The sequence below is a fragment of the Oncorhynchus mykiss genome, chromosome 15, assembly GCF_013265735.2.
Source record: "Oncorhynchus mykiss isolate Arlee chromosome 15, USDA_OmykA_1.1, whole genome shotgun sequence".
Lineage (NCBI taxonomy): Eukaryota > Metazoa > Chordata > Actinopteri > Salmoniformes > Salmonidae > Oncorhynchus > Oncorhynchus mykiss.
In genome coordinates, this window is record NC_048579.1 from 25,688,033 (window position 1) to 25,709,094 (window position 21,062).

Genomic DNA, 21,062 nt, shown 5'->3' on the forward strand with positions numbered 1-21,062 from the left:
TAAGCGAAGCGCCAGGCTCCATTGTACTCGGGCTTGTCTGGTGACGTAGCTGCTTCCTGTAGTGAAGGCCTTGGTGACAGGCGAGCTTCTGCACTGCACTGAAATCTCAGCATCCACTTATTCAACTCAAGGTGGGAGAGACTTAGTATTCTCCCACAAATCCCATGAAACTTTCTCTGCCCTTATTAGGACTCAGTCTTCCAAAAATGAGATATAAAGGCCATATGGTTTTATAGAGCCATTGTAACCCAATACTGGCCTAGATGCTGACAGCAGGTTCTGTCTCTCTATTTTGGATCGTTTTACTGTCCTTATCAATTACGTTAGAGCCCCTACAGACAGTACACAAAAGCCTGGCCACTGGTTTCGACATCTGAAACCATGGAGCATTTCTTATTACAGTGCCTTCAGAAAGTATTCATATACCCTTGTCTTATTCCACATTTTGTTTTGCTACAGCTTGAATTCACCCATTTATACGCAATACCCAGTAATGACAAAGTGAAAACATGTTTTTAGAAATGTTTGCAAATTTATTGAAAATGAAATACAGAAATATCAAATTTACGTTAGTATTCACACCCCTGAGTCAATACATGTTAGAATCATCTTTGACAGCGATTACAGCTGTGAGTCTCTAAGTGCTTTGCACACTTGGATTGTACAATATTTGCACATTATTCATTTTTGAATTCTTCAAGCTCTGTCAAGTTGGTTCTTGATTCCATAGATTTTCAAGACAATTTAATTCAAAACTGCAACTAGTCCACTCAGGAACATTCAATGTCGTCTTGGTAATAGTGCTGAGCGGTTAAGCGAAAGTCAGGTTATTTTTTTGTTTTTTAAACAACTAAATCAGATCCAGCCTGAACTGTGCAATGTAGTAGGGAGTTGTAGTTTCCAACAGGCCAATATTCTACATAGTTTAGCACAGAAAACGTAGTACAGTAATTAACTTTAATTCCCATAATCCATTGCGCCGGCCTGCTTGTCCAGTATGTGTGGAGCACTGAGATATAATAAGAATGGTGTAGAATGGAGACAGAGAAGAGAGAAAGAGGGATCGAAAGAGGGATCGAAAGCAGTTGCTACGCGAGGTATCTCTACCTGAAAATACATGATCTAAGTGATTGATAGTTGGTATTCAGCAATCATAAAAGTTTGTCTTATTTACTTTGAAGAACTACTAAAATAATGACAGCATTTTAACACACTGAAAACAAACTTAAAGATTCCCCAAATAATTTAGCCAAATCAATGTTTGTAAATAACATGTGGCTTACCGTGTGTGTGTGTGTGTGTGTGTGTGTGTGTGTGTGTGTGTGTGTGTGTACGTGCATGCGTTTTTTACTCACCCTACGTGTAGACTAGTTGAATGCCAATGCCATCCTCCTTTCTTTCATGTTGGCAAAACGTTCTATGGCTCTGTCATACAGTACACTTTTAGTTGTTGTCATAAGCTACCTAGCTAAAATGCTTGCTAGCCAAACTTCCTCGCATGGGCAACAATGAACAACAGAACCAACTGTTAGCTAGCTAATTAACGTGAGCCTACTTGGCTACATAGTGGCACAACATATTCATTTATGGTTAGACCGTAATCATTGGCCTGTACAGAGTCCAAATCCCCATCTCCATCCATTGGAAATGGCCGATTTAGCAAGCTAGCTACTGAAGGACATCAACACAGACCAGAAAGAGACACATTTATCCTGAAAGTTAAATTTTGCTTGATTTGATTGGTCTGAAGCCAAATCCAAACTGGCCTCCCTTGAGGGGTTTGTTTTGCTGCACCAGGACAACTCACAGTTGAGCTCAGCTCAACACTGATTGGCTAATGATGTTTAAAAAAAATTATGAAAGGAGGCCAAATGCTTGCTGGCATCAATCAGTCAAATGCTACAGCGGCAACAGGTTATACAATAAAACATATATTAATACTAGTAGGAAAGGTTTTCATCTTTAGCTCACAACCTGTGGATACTATATGATCAGAAAGGTTCAAAATGTATGCAAAACATCACAGCACAATTGAAAAATATATGGCACATGGAAACCAAACGAGGTTGGTCTATGGTGATAGGTGGGATGGGCTGAGAGTGGCTGGGGGTTGGGATTAAAGAGCTTATGTTTGGTAATGTATTATTGTTATATGACTGCTTTATATAAAAGTACCATGTATGTAAAATGTGTATGCTAAATGTTTATGTAAAATGTATGTGTAAAATATATATGTAGCAGAAAAACTGTAAAAAACTAAATAAATATGTGTCCTCGGAAGAGGGGGGAGTGGTGGATGGGCTAATAAATTATATTTTGGTCCAGACAGCATCAGATACATGGGCTACACATACTGAGACAGAGGGGACACTGTTTCCCTCATTCTGATGATTTCTCTGGTGAGATTCAGCCACTTGCAAATTGATGGGAAATTTTAAAAACACAAAGACAGATGAAAGATATATTCATTTTTTTATTGGTCAAATATTTGGGGAAGCCTGGCTTCCCTTGGCATCCATGGATACATGCCATTGCTCAGCATTACTTGCTAAGCAACTCCCGTGTATTTTTGGCCTTGTGTTTTAGGTTATTGTCCTTTTTTTAAAATTGTATTTTACCTTTATTTAACTAGGCAAGTCAGTTAAGAACAAATTCTTATTTTCAATGACGGCCTACTGAAAGGTGAATTTATCTTCCAGTGTTTGTTGGAAAGCAGACAACCAGGTTTAGGATTTTGCCTGTGCTTAGCTCTATTCTTTTTATTTTTATCCTAAAAAAAACTCCCATGTAATTGCAGATGACAACCATACCCATAACATGATGCAGCCATGCTGGAAAATATGAAAGGTGGTACACATTGATGTATTGTGTTGGATTCGCCCCAAACATAACACATTATATTCAGGATATAAAGTACATTTCTTTGCCACATTTTTTGCAGTTTTAATTTAGTGCCAAATTGCATGTTTTGTAATATGTTTTATTCTGTACAGGTTTCCTTCTTTTCACTCTGTCATTTAGTTTAGTATTATGAAGTCACTACAATGTTGTAGATCCATCCTCAGTTTTCGCTTATCAAAGCCATTAAACTCTGTAACTGTTTTAAAGTCACCATTGGCCTCATGGTGAAATCCCTGAGCGGTTTCCTTACTCTCCGGCAACTGAGTTAGAAAGGACACCTGTATATTTGTAGTGACTACAGTAGGTGTATTGATACGCCATCCTAAGTGTAATTAATAACCTTACCATGCTCAAAGGGATATTCCATGTCTGCTTTTTAGTTTTTACCCATGTATCAATAGGGTAAAATTCCCTGGTCTTTGTGTTTGAATTCACTGCACGATCGAGGGACTTTACAGATAGTTGTATTTCCGTTTTTCATACAAATGTCTAAAAACGTCATTCCACTTTGTCATTATGGTGTATTGTATGTAGGCCAGTGAAACAAAGTCTCAATTCAATAAGTGTTTTACTCAGGCTGTAACACAACAAAATGTGGAAAAGGACAGCGTGTGAATTCTTTCTGAAGGCACTGTATGTGCTGGTTTCTTTGTGATACGGTTTTTCCTAGGTTGATTTGGAAAAGGGACTTGACGATGTCCTAGTCACTGTCAGTTGGGATTTAGAAATGAGTGTCACTGACTTTCTCACATACCCCACCCCCTTTTCTTGGCAAAACAACCACAGTGGAAAAGACCGATGGGAAAGAACTTGTCACAGGAGTAATGGCACTGAGGTAATGAATTGGACTGTCTTGCCAGACACTGTAGCATTAGCCCACTGGCAAGAGCTAGAGTCATGGAAGCCCTTTGCAGTGTTCTTGAAAGGAGCTCTTTGGTGTACTACTGGACTGCGTTGAGGTCTGGATTGACCCAGCCTGAACACTTCTCTCAGGCTTCGGTTAAATCTGTGACTTCTTTTGCCAATTTATCTTTCTCCCTCTCTCTTTTTTCTTCCTGTATCTCTGCTCTGACGTTTATTAGGATGAATCTTGACCGAGAGACAGAGCTGAGGGATTTCCACTAGATGGGCCAGCTGCAAAGTCAAAAACAAAAATGTGCTTTTCGGTCTTAATTTAAGATTAGAGTTAGGCATAAGAACATAAGTGGGGTTAAGGTTAGGGTTAGGTTTAAAATCAGATTGTATTTCTTTGTGGCTGTCCCAGTTAGTGACTACCCCGCAGAGCTGCTTCCAGTACATGAGTCATTCCAATAAATTCCCACCTGCTTCTCCTTGTTGTTGTCCTCGTAGTTGTCTTCTCTCCTCTCCCTCTCATTCTTCACTATACTTTTTTTCAACATCTGTTGAGTTTATAATGCACAAAACGACTATGTGATCATCTTTATTATTATGGCTGAGGACTACAGTGTATGGATCATTTTATATGGATCATCATTGGTTTGGGTATCAGTGGGGAATTATTTTAGCCCAAAATGCCTTGCTGTGGTTGCACACTTAAAATATATGAGTTTCTCTTTCATTTTTCCCCCCCGTCTGAAATAGTTTGTGCATGTTAGATACCAGATGTTTGACTACTTTCTCTCTGATGTCTCAAACTAAAGGAGTCTTGCACCATCTGTAACCCTTGTAAATTCATGTCTAGCGTAATCAGCTGGGTGAGATATGTCCTTTTAATGACAGGTTTGCAAGTAATACAGAGACATCAAATGTGATTACACTGTCGTGTTGAACTACCATGATTGATGAAACATATGGTAGGAAGGAGTTCATTCAAAAGGGGAGAAAGGATAGTTCTTTCGACCAATAGCACTTTCACACATCACACAAAAGAGTCATCAATACTTTTCCAGTTTGTTTATTTATTTTACATTTTTTTTACCCGATGAACTTGGGTGTTTTATATTTCAGGTCATTTGTTTTGGCTGGATCTTTGTGTTATGTCTGTCTGTTGTTTGTCTGCATATTTGTGTATGTCTAAAATCTAACTTGTTTTATTAGCCCTAGCATGCTGGTTTCCATTAGAATGATACTGAACTTGGACTGGCAAAAGCAGTGTCTGCGTGTTTTTTAACGTGTTTGTCTCACCATTGCGATGGAAGTGAAGGGCTTTGAAGACACTTCCAGGATCTATTCCTTCCGATGCATAGAACCGCCGATGAAAGTTCAACTTTTATGAGTCATGCTCTGGCTACCGAGGCTTGACTGATGCTGTGGTTGGACTCAACAGTTTCTCGTAAAACTCTTGTTTTCAATCGAAGTTACAAAATGATCAAGACGACTAAGGTTTTTATTTCCTCAGCAAACAGTAAAAGTAGAGAGGGTTTCAAAACCGTTCAGTTTTGAAAAGAACAGATAGCAAAGATTGTTTTCCCACTGTACTTGCAGTTGGCTCAATCAACTAGTTGACATGAGCCTTAGTTGACACCTTTTGTCTCTTACAGAGAGCAAAGAGACTTAGCTGTGTATCCTCCAAAAGAAACCCAGGTGCTCAAACTCAAAATAGAGTGAATCAAAAGAAAAGAAAAGCTGTCTTCATTTAACTTTTCCCACCAGCTGCATGAAAGTGTGGATAGGAGCTATGGGGGAAATGTAGCCTAATTAGGAGCACTGTGATTCTCTGGGTTTGGAATGCTCTTATGATCAGTGAGTGACATGTAATTACGGAATTTGGATATTGCTCCTTGTCCAGTGGCAGCTGGCCATGTCTCCTGCATGCAAAATCCATAGTATCAGTTAGGATTTGGATGCTGAAACTAAGGCTTGTTCATTCATCAAAATGAATGGCATATGTACAGTTGAAGTCGAATGTTTACATACACTTAGGTTGGAGTCATTAAAACTTGTTTTTCAACCACTCCACAAATGTCTTGTTCACAAACTATAGTTTTGGCAAGTCGGTTAGGACTTTCTGCATGACACAAGTCATTTTTCCAACAATTGTTTACAGACAAATTATTTCACTTATAATTCACTGTATCACAATTCCAGTGGGTCAGAAGTTTACATACACTAAGTTGACTGTGCCTTTAAACAGCTTGGAAAACTCCAGAAAATTATGTAATGGCTTTAGAAGCCTCTTATAGGCTAATTGACATCATTTTAGTCAATTGGAGGTGTACCTGTGGATGTATTTGGAGGCCTACCTTCAAACTCAGTGCCTCTTTGCTTGACATCATGGGAAAATCAAAAGAAATCAGCCAAGACCTCAGAAAATTGTAGACCTCCATAAGTCTGGTTCATCCTTGGGAGCAATTTCCAAACGCCTGAAGATACCACATTCATCTGTACAAACAATAGTACGCAAATATAAACACCATGGGACCACGCAGCCATCATACCACTCAGGAAGGAGACGCCTTCTGTCTCCTAGAGATGAACGTACTATGGGTGCCAAAAGTGCAAGTCAATCCAAGAACAACTGCAAAGGACCTTGTGAAGATGCTGGAGGAAACAGGTACAAAAGTGTCTATTTCCATAGTAAAACAAGTCCTATATAGACATAACCTGAAAGGCCGTTCAGCAAGGAAGAAGCCACTGCTCCAAAACCACTATAAGAAAGCCAGACTACGGTTTGCAACTGCACATGGGGACAAAGATTGTACTTTTTGGAGAAATGTCCTCTGGTCCGATGAAACAAAAATATAACTGTTTTGCCATAATGACCATTGTTATGTTTGGAGGAAAAAGGGGGATGCTTGCAAGCCAAATAACACCATTCCAACCGTGAAGCATGGTGGTGGCAGCATCATGTTGTGGGGGTGCTTTGCTGCAGGAGGGACTGGTGCACTTCACAAAATTGATGGCATCATGAGGCTGGAAAATTATGTGGATATATTGAAGCAACATCTCAAGACATCAGTCAAGAAGTTAAAGCTTGGTTGCAAATGGGTCTTCCAAATGGACAATGGACCCCAAGCATACTTCCAAAGTTGTGGCAAAATGGCTTAAGGACAACAAAGTCAAGGTATTGGAGTGGCCATCACAAAGCCCTGAACTTAATCCCATAAAAAAATTGTGGGCAGAACTGAAAGAGCGTGTGTGAGCAAGGAGGCCTACAAACTTGATTCAGTTAATCCAGCCCTGTCAGGAGGAATGGGCCAAAATTCACCCAATTTATTGTGGGAAGCTTGTGGAAGGCTACCCAAAACGTTTGACCCAAGTTAAACAATTTAAAGGCAATGCTACCAAGTACTAATTGAGTGTATGTAAACTTCTGACCCACTGTGAATGTGATGAAAGAAATAAAAGCTGAAATAAATGATTCTTTCTATTATTATTGACATTTCACATTCTTAAAATAAAGTGGTGATCCTAACTGACCAAAGACAGGGAAATTCTACAAGGATTGAATGTCAGGAATTGTGAAAAACTGAGTTTCAATGTATTTGGCTAAGGTGTATATAAACGTCCGACTTCAACTCTACTTATATGTACATATTCTCATTCGCCCCTTTATATTTGTGTGTATTCGGTAGTTGTTGGGGAATTGTTAGATTATTTGTTAGATTTGTGTGTATTCGGTAGTTGTTTGGGAATTGTTAGATTACTTGTTAGATATTACTGCACTGTTGGAATGAGTGACCAATAAAGTTTGATTTGATTTGATTTGCTGTTTCAGCATGACAATGCCCCTGTGCACAAAGCGAGGTCTATACAAAAATGGTTTGTCGAGATCGGTGTGGAATAACTTGACTGGCCTGCACAGAGCCCTGACCTCAACCCCATCGAACACCTTTGGGATGAATTGGAACGCCGACTGCGAGCCAGACCTAATTGCCCAACATCAGTGCCCGACCTCACTAATGTTCTTGTTGTTGAATGGAAGCAAGTCCCTGCTGCAATGTTCCAATATCTCGTGGAAAGCCTTCCCAGAAGAGGGGAGGTTGTTATAGCAGCTAATGGGGGACCAACTCCATATTAATGCCCATGATATTAATGCCCACATACTTTTGGTCATGTAGTGTATCAAGTGGAACCCACTATGAATGGACCACCCAGTATGAGAATGGGCAAAGCATTTAAATGCAGACCAAGGCCAGCGCTAGTTCTTGAGAACCCCCAACCCGCAACCCGAAAGCTCCAACACTGAATGGGACCGCATGCATGATGTATTCGTACTAATCTAAAATAAATAATGGAATAAGACTAAGGATTTTTGTAAGCATTTCCACAACTAGTGTTCTCCCTAGTCCTCCAAGCCGTGTTATTTTCTATACACATTTTTACATTTTCTCTAAGCCATTCTATATGGCAGAGATTATGTTTTTTTAGTTGTTTTCTGAAGCCTCTGTGAGTGTTGAGTCAACATATTTTTTCACTTTGTGTTGTAGTCTTGTATCATGTTCCCCAGAGGGCCTGAGTCTGGGTATGTCATCACAACCTGGTCAGGAGGAGTCTGATCTCAGGTCAGGTCTGGAATACAAATCTACGGGACAAACTTTAGGAGGGTCGCTATCTGTCTGTCCGCCTGTCTGTGCTCTGCTCGCACACAAATCTAACTAACAGGCATTAGCGGGGTCAATGTTCGTTTGTCACGCAGCAACAGACATACATTATGTAGAAACAGTGTGCTCTGTCTCTGAAAATCTATAAATCTACATAAATAAATCTACATAACTGACAGACATTATCTGTCTACCTGTCTGTTCCCATTTTCTCTCTAAATCCCCTCCAATTTTGGACATACCCAATGCCTATAATCTATTTGTATACCTGCATGAAATATTACACTGTAGAGACTTTTCTTGAATGCAGTAGGCTGTAAACTTGATTTTAGACATCCCATTACATCGTGTAACGAGCCGCAGCTTTTTATCAGGGTTGTTCCCCCTCATAAAGAACCAAAGTCTAGCCATAACCCCTATATGCCCCATATAGGTGGATCATCCAAAACGCATCATTTGTTGGACTTTCGGGAAACCGTTTATAATCGTGGGGTATCAAATGGTTAAAATGTTTCCCACACTCTCCAGTTTTTTAAAATTATTTGTGTAGGAGATGAGATTTATACACTGTCGTATTTCCCCCTGCTCACTTGTATCACGCAATTGTGTCTGTGTCCCAGTCAGAGGATTCATATTAAGGGAATATCTCAATTGCATACTGCTCGCTTCATCTTTCCTCTCTCCTTGTCTCCCTCTCAAAACCCACTGGATGAGAAAGCCAGAGGTCCCTCCCCTCTGACCTTCTCCTCCATTGGATTTTTGAGAAGGAGGTGAGGAGAGAGGATGCAAGAAGTGTGCAATTTAGATTCTTTCTGTTTTTAGCCGATAACGATTCCACTCTCCCACACCGGGACGGCGAGGTGACTTCTTTCAATGATTACAACCACTCTGTACAAAACCTTTGAGAAGGGACGGGCCGCTTTGAGGGGTGATGAGATGGTGATCGCATCGGAGGAGAGCACTCCATGTCCCAGTGTGATGGGTCGCTCTCAGGAATCAGATCCAGCTCCAGGGCCAAAAAAAGAGATGGGGGAATCCTACTCTCTCACGCCACGGTGATGGGATCCAGCTTGCAGCTTCTCACGACTCCCTCCTTCCCTCGCCACGGCGGCACTCAGCGCACATCTGCAGTCTGGAGGGGCCTCAGTGTTTACATATGGCCAACCATACAACGCCGACCACAGCACCAAACTCCCTAACCGCCGCCTTTGAACAGAGCAAGTTTATCTGATGAAGAGGCCCTGTGACCATTGTACAAGTGCATGCAAGATAAACTTGACACTTCATCTTCACACAAACATCCCAAAACAAGATAATGAGATCCATGGTAACCCTATAGTTTGTGTTAGTCATTGATGATAGAACCCTGCATGGCACCATCTGTGCCGAAAGCTTTAATAAAAGCCAGTTGATAGGTACCACATTTGATGCCGTTCTCTCATGGCTGGAACTTTGAACAATATCAAATGGACTGCACCATTTTCAAAGTGTAAATATGGTAATACAAAGTGTTCGACAACAATGGACATATGTTTCTTGACAATGAGATTATGGGGAAGAGAGGAAAAATGGCTATTGACTTGTGTGTGGGATTTTTATCCATATTTAAAAAAATATATTTCTCAGGCTGCATTATGTCTCTGACGTGACATATCTCTATGGTAGTATGAACTATGCTTCTGATTGTTTTCTCTCTATTTATATATCTCTCTCTCTCTTTCTCTCAGACTCAGACCGCAGCACACGGACATTGAGCACCCCCAGCCCTGGCCTCATCCTGCCCACAAAGTCCCCTTCCCTCTCCTCCCCAGCCCTATCCATCAATGGCCATGAGTCCACCTCCCCCTCTGGCTCTGCAGAGACCGTCGCCATGGTACACCCCCAGCCAGGCACCCAGACCCGCTCCCGCCAATCTAAAGGTCAACACTACTCCCCCATCGACCTCCTCCCTGATCATGCTCTTCTGCAGATCTTCTCTCACCTTCCCACCAATCAGCTGTGCTGCTGTGCACGGGTGTGCCGGCGCTGGTACAACCTGGCATGGGACCCGCGCCTGTGGAGCACCGTGCGTCTGACAGGCGAGCTGCTCCATGCCGACCGTGCCCTGAGGGTGCTGACCCACCGGCTGTGTCAGGACACCCCCAACGTGTGTCTGACCCTGGAGACAGTAGTGGCCAGCGGCTGCCGGAGGCTCACTGACCGGGGGCTGCATGCAGTGGCTCAGTGTTGCCCGGAGCTGCGCCGCCTAGAGGTGACCGGCTGCTACAACATCTCCAATGAGGCCGTGTTCGAGGTGGTTTCCTGTTGCCCCAACCTGGAGCACCTCAATGTCTCAGGTAACCATGGGAGGTTGGGGACCAGTTCAGTTCAGAAGTGGTTGGAGACTCTGAATGAGTGAAGAATCAGCTTTTATGCAAATGCTTCACACATGTTCACATCGTATATCAGAGGAATGCCCAGTTTCCTGCGGTTATTATCGGGGTCGTTATTGATTTGCATTGGCATTTGTGTCCCTTGCCGTTGCAACCATGAAAAACACTTGAACATGACAAATAGTTACACATCATACATGTTGTAGTTTTATTGAACTGTTTATGAATGATAAAACATAATGCACGTCCTTTATACTGAAAACTTTGTTTATGCATTGTTTAAAGTACTAAGGGTAAGCAAATTGCTCCAAAATGTCACTTGGTGTTACTCAATTTAAATGAAGGGAAATAACATTGTGAGCAAATTAATTCTCAATGAATGACCTTAGTTTTGAGCACATGTGGCCTGCGTTTCAGAAAATCCTGTTTTATCTAAAATGTCTCATTAGTGTTACTTCTTTTATTTAACTAGGCAAGTCAGTTAAGAACAAATTCTTATTTACAGTGACAGCCTATCAGGGAATAGTGGCTTGTTCTGCCTTGTTCAGGGGTAGAACAACAGATTTCTACCTTGTCAGCTCAGATTTCTACCTTGTCAGCAACCTTTAGATTACTGGCCCAACGCTCTAACCACTAGGCTACCTGCTGCCCCAATTGAACTACTTCTACTGGGGTCACAATGTTATGATAATGCAATTAAAAAAAAAATAAAGTCATTGTCGGCCCGCAATGGAATTTTAGGAATGCCCATCCGTAAAACAGGCAGTTGCATTTGCTTTATTAGTCCTGATTCCTGTGACTGTTCAGTTTGGCTGATTAAGCTCTACATCAGCTACCAAACTTTATCAGGAGTCATCCTAAGCCTATTTGCAATGAGAATCCATGTGTTTACACAGCAGAAATGCAGAAGTATTTTTTTTTCTTCCTTATGACGCAGCTCGTCAAAAATGTACAAATACCACTGATTATCATGACAATTTAGCCCACGGTGTGAAACTCCCGGGCAGCAGTTCTGAGGAGCTTGATTTTCCATTGCATATTGTCCATTTTACTTTGACCTGTCTTGTTTTAGGACATCTTGTCTGTTAACACGTCATATACAAATCAAAGCACATTTTTCATTTGATTGGGCACCAGGTTAAGCTGTTTTAGTGGTCACCAACCGGTCGATTGCGATCACACTGGGTAGGCCGTGTTCCCATTTTGAAGCATTTCATTTTTCTGTAAATACAAACTCCCCCTACCGGACGGACCAGGAGATCTGTGGCTAAATTGAATGTGCTTACTGCTCTGGCAATTCGAATAGGTCACATCACTGTGCCTCGAGCTTCAATGACCCCGGGCCACAGCAAAGTTTGATACTAGCCTATGTAAGATTTAATAACTTTTTAAACAATGACCAGAGAGAGACTGTCAAAGATTACAGCAAAGAGCTGCTGTATTGAGTGAGGTCATGCGCTTTTATTCAGCACGGTCAACACTGTTTTTATTCAGCACTATTACAAAACATAAAACGCGCTTCTCCAAACTTCCACTAGCGCTGCAGCTGCAGTGAATGAGTAGCTGTCGATAGCCCTGTGTTTTTATTTTTATTAGCATTTCGTTGTCTCTATTTTAATATCGAGGAATATTTCACCGTCTCTGGTCATATGCAGGTAGCATTAGTCCAGTAAAATAAAAACAAATGATTTCAATTAATGCTCAGCTGTGCCTCGTAAGTGCTACACCAACTGATCTATTTTGTTATCAAAGCTTGAGTTTTGAAAGATAATATGGTCTGAGAAGAACAACATTAGCAGGCCAGGCATATAGCAAATATGCTGTGATAATGTATTAGGCCTAATGCACAAACCGTATTCCTACATAACTGTTTTTATTAGGTTAATGTTACGTTTTTTAAGTCATGTTTTAATGAAGCGGTAGATCTCGGCTTGCTTTTTGACTGCGAAAGGGATCTTGTCTCAGAAAAGGTTGGTGACCACTTGGCTATTTGATCTGAGAAATGTGCATGATGTAAAAAGTGTCTGTCTCATGAGATTTTCATAAATGTAATTGCCAGACTGTAGGCTACAGAAAATGCCACATACTCTTTGTACCGTAGGCTTTAGGCTACATGCTTTGTTAGACCATTTCTTTTTTTTAAATATATTTTTTACAAAGCGGGCACTGCTTATCATGGGGCGGCATCAGCGCTCACCTAAATAGGCCATTTGCCACTGGGTGAGATTAATGATCACTGTTTTTTAGCAGAATTATGGGATGTATTATGTTGTTGGAGGTGCATCTTGGTCAGTTTAGCTCGGAAAATGCCTCCCCTGTCAATCTGCAGCCCTAGGCTGCTGCCTAATCTTGCCTAATGTGCGGGCCGGCCCTGCATCACACACATCTGTGAACTTTCCTTAAAGAGAAATTCATTTCAGTCCTGGTTTTCTCCCAAAGCTGGGAAAAACATTAAAGGAGCATGGAAGCTCTTCCAGCCATTGGGTCCCTAGTGGGAGAGGAAAGACCTACTCAGCTTTGAAAGCAGGACTCCTTTACCTAACAGGAGTAAGAGGGCTAGTCTGTTGCTTTCATTAAGGAAGTGGCACAAAAAAAAAAACATTTACTTTGACTAGGCTTTGGTGACAAAGCAAAGTCAGTGCCATGAGGAAGTAAAGTCCTTTGTTGTAAAAAATAGACTTGAATGGTCGTGGTTGTAGAAATAATGAAATGAAGATGTATTTATTTTGCTGGAAAATGTTGGTCCCCTGATGTATTATTTGTATTCTGAATTTGGTCATGTCTTTCAAGAAGTATGGTTAGGCAAATAGCAGGTTCTACTTTGGCACCCTCAAGTGGTCTTTTCTCACATAGCTGCAACATTAGTACAAATTATAAGGAAATTGCGTATGCTATACTAAGAGAGAATGGTCAGACAACAAAATATGTAAATTGCTTGAAGTTATAGACCAAGACCAGTTACGATTACATGGCTGTCTTTGTAATAAGCCATACCCCTTCTGTTCCTCCAGGCTGTTCCAAGGTGACCTGCATCAGCCTCACCCAGGAGGCTTCAGTCCAGCTCTCTCCACTGCATGGCCAGCAGATCTCCATCCACTACCTGGACATGTCTGACTGTTTTTCCCTGGAGGACCAGGGCCTCCGCACCATTGCCTCCCACTGCCCCCGCCTCACACACCTCTACCTACGGCGCTGCACGCGCCTCACTGACGAAGCCCTGCGCCACCTGGCTCTGCACTGCCCCTCTGTCAGGGAGCTCAGCCTCAGTGACTGCCGCCTGGTGGGGGATTTCGGGCTGCGCGAGGTGGCCCGCCTGGAGGGCTGCCTTCGCTACCTGAGTGTGGCCCACTGCGGCCGCATCACAGACGTTGGGGTGCGCTACGTGGCTCGCTACTGCCCGCGGCTCCGGTACCTGAATGCGCGGGGCTGCGAGGGCCTCACGGACCACGGCCTGGGACACTTGGCCAGGAGCTGCCCCAAACTCAAGTCCCTGGATGTAGGCAAGTGCCCGTTGGTGTCAGACAGCGGGCTGGAGCAGCTGGCACTGTATTGCCAGGGCCTGAGGAGGCTGAGCCTGAGGGCGTGCGAGAGCGTGACGGGTCGAGGGCTACGGGCCATAGCCGCGAACTGCTGCGACCTGCAGCTGCTCAACGTACAGGACTGCGAGGTGTCGCCGGAGGCACTGCGATTCGTTAGGCGCCACTGCAGACGCTGCGTCATAGAGCACACGAACCCCGGGTTCTTCTGAGAGAGGGATCACTGGATTCACCTTCTGACAAATGGATATGTTTCAATTCCTGCTCTGGGGTTGACCAAGAAGAGGGCTGAGTTGTCAGGACTAGTTGGAAAGGGTGTGCAATATCCACTTGTGTCTTTTTTTAAGGTTATTTGCATGGTTAATAATGCTGTTCTTTGCGTACACTCACATGGAATGTATTTAACATATTTATCTGTATAAAGGGAGGCAAATGTTTCAATGTATTAGACCTTGTTTGGTATTCCTCTCACATGACACATTTCAGATGTGACGTTTGCTATGCAATAACATTGAGCACTGGGTACAGATTCATTTCGAATGCCTTCTCTTTACCTTTGTCCATCTTTTGTGCTTCATTTCATCAACATAAAGGAGACAGATATTCACCATTACATTGTACACATTCCTTTTTGCGCAGGAAGTTATTCCACACCAAACCACTATGAATGTATCACTAGTAAGCTAACCCAATAACCAGCATATCTGGTGACTTCTTAACCCTGTGTTCAAATCCAGTAGGAAGAAAGGTGTATCTTTGTCAGTCTTAAGTGCTTATAATGTTTCTTTTTTTTGTATTTTGTGTGCATATGTACTTTATCAAATCTAATAGACAATCACTTCAATTGAGCTCAATGGTGTCATGCGTCTTGACTATTTTATCTTGCAAAGTACAGTGTATAGAATTAATGTATGGACTCAATGTATGGACTCAGTGTACAACTACGTTTTTACCACCAAATAGAAAACACAATGATTGATGTTCTTTTGACCAGGAACACGTTGCTGCTACAATTATTCTAATAAACAGCTTTGTAATAAACAATTCTTCGACCATCAGGACATATTTTTCACACAAAATGAAGTGAATATAGCCACGAGACGTAACGCCCTTGTGGACATGAGTATGCATGAAGTTCATTTGTAGTAGCACTCGCTATTTAGGGCCATTCAGGTGCTTGAAAAAGCATAGTGCCTAATAAATATATGGCTTGCTACCATATACGGTATTGTACACTATATACGGTAACTTAACTGACAGAGAGCTGCAGAGAGAGTGCTAGAGATAATCCGTTGAGTTGTTAACCAAAGGTCATTGTTCTGTGTGTGTCTGCGCATGTGTGACACAACACGCTTCCTGTTTATTCATTCCATTGCTGTACCATGTTACCTCATATGGTAAGGACTGTGTGTCACCGCAACTTTGGCCACCATCCTCTAGGGTTGTGTTCCTGTTAAACACACTGACAAAGAAGAGTAGAATAACATTTGAGTACCTGAGTGTTAAACAGTTGTCATTTTCACTGTCTTGTATTGTAGCTTACATGTCTTCTTCTCTGTTCTTCTGTTATGTTTAAGTAGAAATTGGAATTTCAAATCACTGACTGACAACCAATGACAGTTAACACTGATAGTCACTGGTTTGTGTGTATGTGAGTGTGTGCGTGTTTAGGATTGATTTGAATGCCTATGTAATGTATGTGTTTTCATCAGTCTGAATTACTCTTTCTCTCTGAAAGTAACAGCCATGATGAAACAGTTTCTGCTGAGTTTTTGCCTGGCCGTAGGCCTTTTCAGCACTTTGTTAGCTCAGACAGGTACATATTGCATTACATATTTTGTCCTTATTTAACCTACAACCTGATCCTACTCCCCTCCTTTTTACCTATTGGACAATATGACTTCAAGTCTTACTGACAGACACGTCTGTACTTGCACCAAACTACCCCTTACTCGGGTTATGGTTTGGATCCATGGGGAGGCTTAGCTGTGGGTGGAACCTTCCAATATGATGGATAGGCCCTGGTGGCCTATCAGAATGTGGTTGTGGTTGTCATTCAGTATCGCCTTAGCATCCTGGGTTTCTTAAGGTATGACCTTGACAACATTTCACCAATGTTACTCTACATTTACTCCAATTCGCATTAAGTGCCTTAAACTCTAACTGAACTATAGTATGTTTTACAATGGTGCCTTGAATGTTCATTTGATGTGCCAGGTGTGCCAAAACAATTGCAACCTTAGACATTACAACACCAGGTGTATTGTTTATTTGCTTCAAGTACAGGAGACAAACATGCAGGTGGTAACTAGGGCTTCTTGGACCAGATTGCCAGCCTTCAGTGGGTTCGTGATAATATCATGGATTTTGGGGGAGACCCAGACTCAGTCACCATCTTCGGACAATCTACATGGGGCATTAGTGCATCCATGCTGGTAGGTATGAGAAAGACAATGTGACACAGCAGTGAGATGGTCAGGTACAAAAGAAGAGGTGTGGTTGAATTTATACCTGACAGTGTAAACCATCAAAACCAAAGAGAGTAGCACTGTTTGACCCATTGGCTCTGTCTATCACCTGACAGGTGTTGTGTCCATTAGCTGAGGGCCTGTTTCCCAGAACCATCCCTATGAGTGGAGTGGCACCACTGGAGGCCCATTACTACCAACAACCCACTGGCCAATGCCAAGGTACTCATGAATACCTATGTAACACAGCATCCAGGTCCACACCCACCCTGCCCCCATTAATGCTGGTACAAAACAAACCATTGGTTACAATATGAATAACTTGATGGCCCTGACTATGACCTAAAATAGTAACCAGTCTTCTCTGAGAGGGTTTGTTAATGGCAGGTGAATTCCTCTCCCATTCCAGATGATGTCCAATCTGTCAGAGTGTGATGACAGCACTACTGAGAAGATTGTGCAGTGCGTCAGAGGGACATACTCACACCATCAAAAAAGTATGAGGTCATTCAGTTCTGTTTGATGTGGCTTATTGGCATGTTGGTCTATTATCATATGCATGGAAGCTGACAAAAATATCTGCATTTTAGGTTCAGGCATTCATGGGCCCTGCATTGATGGTGTGTTCCTGAAAGGGCCTCCTGAAGAGGTTTTGAAGAACAAGGAGTTCCTGAAGGTTCCTATGGTTATAGAGGTGGTCAACCATGAATTTGGATGGATTATGCCTCAGGCAAGCTCATTGGCTTTTATATCTTGTTGTGAGATGTTCTTTAAGACAACATTATTGTGATCATCGGATCAGATCAGATTACTGTACCTGTATCACATTTCAGATATCTTCACCTCTGTTGCAGTCTAACTGTTGTTTCTGATGCCATAGTTTTATGCATCTTTAGGTTGGGTTGATGGCATGGAGAAGCAGTCTGTGGAATCCGTGATGGACATTTTCTTCTTATGTAAGTTCTCCTTATTCATCCACTTATATACTTCTCTTGCTTAACCCTTTGAACTCACGAGAATTGGCCTACAGTGCATTTGGAAATTATTCAGACTCCTTGAATTTTTCCACATTTTGTTACGTTACAGACGTATTCTAAAATGAATGAATCGTTTTTTCTCTCATCAATCCACACACAATACCCCATAAAAACAGGTTTTTAGAAATGTTTCTAAAGTTATATAAAAAAAACTTAAATATTATATTTACATAAGTATTCAGACCCTTTACACAGTACTTTGTTGAAGCACCTTTGGCAGCGATTACAGTCTTGAGTCTTGTGTATGACGCTACATGCTTGACACACTTGTACTTGGGGAGTTTCTCCCATTCTTCACTGGAGATCCTCTCAAGTTCTGTCAGGTTGGATGGGGAGCATCGCTGTACAGCTATTTTCAGGTCTTTCCAGAGATGTTTGATCAGGTTTATGTCCGGGCTCTGGCTGGGCTACTCAAGGACATTCAGAGACTTGTCCCGTAGCCACTCCTGTGTTGTTTTGGCTGTGTGTTTAGGGTGGTTGTCCTCTTGGAAGGTGAACCTTCGCGCCAGTCTGAGGTCCTGAGCGCTCTGGAGCAGGTTTTCATCAAGGATCTCTCTGTACTTTGTTCCGTTCATCTTTCCCTCAATCCTGACTGGTCTCCTAGTCCTTGTCGCTCCAAAAAATTCCCACCGCATGATGCTGCCACCATCATGCTTCACCGTAGGGATGGTGCCAGGTTTCCTCCAGATGTGACGCTTGGCATTCAGGCCAAAGAGTTCAATCTTGGTTTCATCAGACCAGAGAATCTTGTTTCTCATGGTCTGAGAGTCTTTAGATGCCTTTTGGAAAACTCGAAGGGGGCTGTCATGTGCCTTTTACTGAGGAGTGGCTTCCGTCTGGCCTGATTGATGGAGTGCTGCAGAGATGGTTGTCCTGGAAGTGTCTCCCATCTCCACAGAGGAACTCTGGAGCTCTAACAGAGTGACCATCGGGTTCTTGGTCACCTCCCTGACCAAGGCCCTTCTCTCCCGATTGCTAAGTTTGGCCGGGCGTTCAGCCCTAGGCAGAGTCTTGATGATTCCAAACTTCTACCATTTAAGAATGATGGAGGCTACTGTGGTCTTGAGGACCTTCAATGCTGCAGAAATGTTTACGTACCCTTCCCCAGATCTGTGCCTTGATACAATCCTGTCTCGGCGCTTTACTGACAATCCCTTCGACCTCCTGGTTTGTTTTTTGCTCTGGCATGCACTGTCAACTGTGGGACCTTTTATAGACAGGTGTGTGCCTTTCTAAATCCTGTCCAATCAATTTAATTTACCACAGGTGTACTCTAATCAAGCTGTAGAAACATCTCAAGGATCAATGGAAACAGGATGCACCTGAGCTCAATTTTGAGTATCATAGAAAAGGTTCTGAATACTTATGTAAATAAGTATTCTGTTGTTTTTTTTTTATACATTTGCAAAACATTTTAAAAACCTGTTTTCACTTTGTCATTATGGGCTACTGTGTGTAGATTGATGAGGAAAAACACTTAATTTAATCAATTTAGACTAAGGCTGTAACATAACAAAATGTGTAAAAAGTCAATGCACTGTATATTGGTAGGACTAAATTGAAATGTTTCTTACAGAATAAATATTAAATGCATAAGCATGGTAGCAATTGAAAGGGACTAGTTTGGAGTATTAGACAAAGGTTGAGGATACAACAGTTCACCTGACACAAGACTGAATCCAAACATTACACTGTTGATTTTACGTGCATTTTACATTTACTGTACTTTTCGCCGCATTTGTTGATAACGAAATCAGAAAATACTCTGGATGAATTCAGTAACATGATAAGAATTGTCCTGGAAAAGTGGGGTAGGTGCAACATAAGACAAGGGTTTGAGTGGTGTCGCCAAGTGACCAGACAAGTCATTTCAATGCACTTTTATGACTCAAAGAAGGGTTTTCAACTATAAAGTGCTTTTTTTGAGCTCTCCTAGCTGTGCAGTTGAGGAACTAGAGCAAGCACACTTGACGTTGTTTTGTTTGGAACACAACCCTGCAATCACACAATTATTGTTGTTTCCGCAATCCAAAAACTGACCATTCATAAATCGCATCCTGAGTCAGGTGGGCATCATTTGAAAGCTTGTTCTATTGCCGACATGAGCTAGCTAAGTTTTAAAATAAGATCCTATAGTGTTAGGCTTTCACAAGGCAATGCAGAGAAACAGATCATAATTTTGGTGCACATAGAAAGTGGTTCCGCAGCAAATTGTGTTACAATAGGCAAACGTCTCATTCTATTCAGAACAACCCACAGTATGACGCCATGTCATATTGTAACTGAACATCAAACATAGGGATCATAAACATTGACACCGTATATGACATGAGTTTTATGATATGGAAATGGGAAGTGCACATTTAGACTCAAGTGGGGTTTGGTTTGCTTGTTTGACATCAAAGCGAAATGTATTATAATCCTCATTGAATACATTGAGTCCTCTTAATTTACAGCATTTCCCTCATTTCCTTCACTCAGTCAACAAAAAAATAGCAAAAGTACCCCAATTAGAGGGAGCGACGGGGGCAACGTCTTGTCACGTACAGTGCTCAAGTTCAGAACAGCTGTCAGTCAAAACCCATACAGTGCTGTGAAGCGCAGAACCTGAGCTCCGATGTCGTTTATAGCATACCGTACAGCCACTGAGTTCCAATTTAGGTGCTTATCAGTCCCCAAATCTGTATACGGGTACAAGTGTAAAGGGATACACCAATAGTTCATTCCACTGGTTGTTAGATTGCAATAGGTGGACAAAAAGTCAACATTTTATAGCTAGAATCCTTCATTGCTACATACATTTTTGGAATTATAAATGAATGATATACTGCATACCCATTGATTCTTGAAGAACGTAGCCTATAAATTCCTATTGAGTTTAGTTTAACTGTTCCACCCCATCAGAACCCAAAATATAATATTGTTTTACCACAATGTTTGTAAACAATGTAAATGTATAGCCTCAAAACATGGTTAAAACTATAATGTTTATATCATAGAGGGTCAGTCCTTGCATCCATAGCAGTCTATGAATTTGATAGTGGTTACCGATATCCAGGCCTATGCCTCAGCTTTTTACCAAAACAGAGGCGGTGTTACACTTTGTTACAGTGCCTTGCGAAAGTATTCGGCCCCCTTGAACTTTGCGACCTTTTGACACATTTCAGGCTTCAAACATAAAGATATAAAACTGTATTTTTTTGTGAAGAATCAACAACAAGTGGGACACAATCATGAAGTGGAA

General features: G+C 41.8%; 1 protein-coding gene across 2 annotated transcripts in view; it reads left to right on the top strand.

The window, feature by feature from the left end:
* Window positions 1–15,359, top strand: part of LOC110489875 (F-box/LRR-repeat protein 7) — a 37,669-nt gene extending 22,310 nt beyond the window's left edge. For both annotated transcript variants that reach the window (XM_021562831.2, XM_036944143.1), the window contains exons 3-4: window positions 10,133–10,741; window positions 13,789–15,359. In XM_021562831.2, coding sequence (XP_021418506.1) covers window positions 10,133–10,741; window positions 13,789–14,525 — 1,346 coding nt within the window. In that variant the 3' untranslated portion in view covers window positions 14,526–15,359. The remainder of the gene's footprint in view (window positions 1–10,132; window positions 10,742–13,788) is intronic.
* Window positions 15,360–21,062: the final 5,703 nt, after the last annotated feature.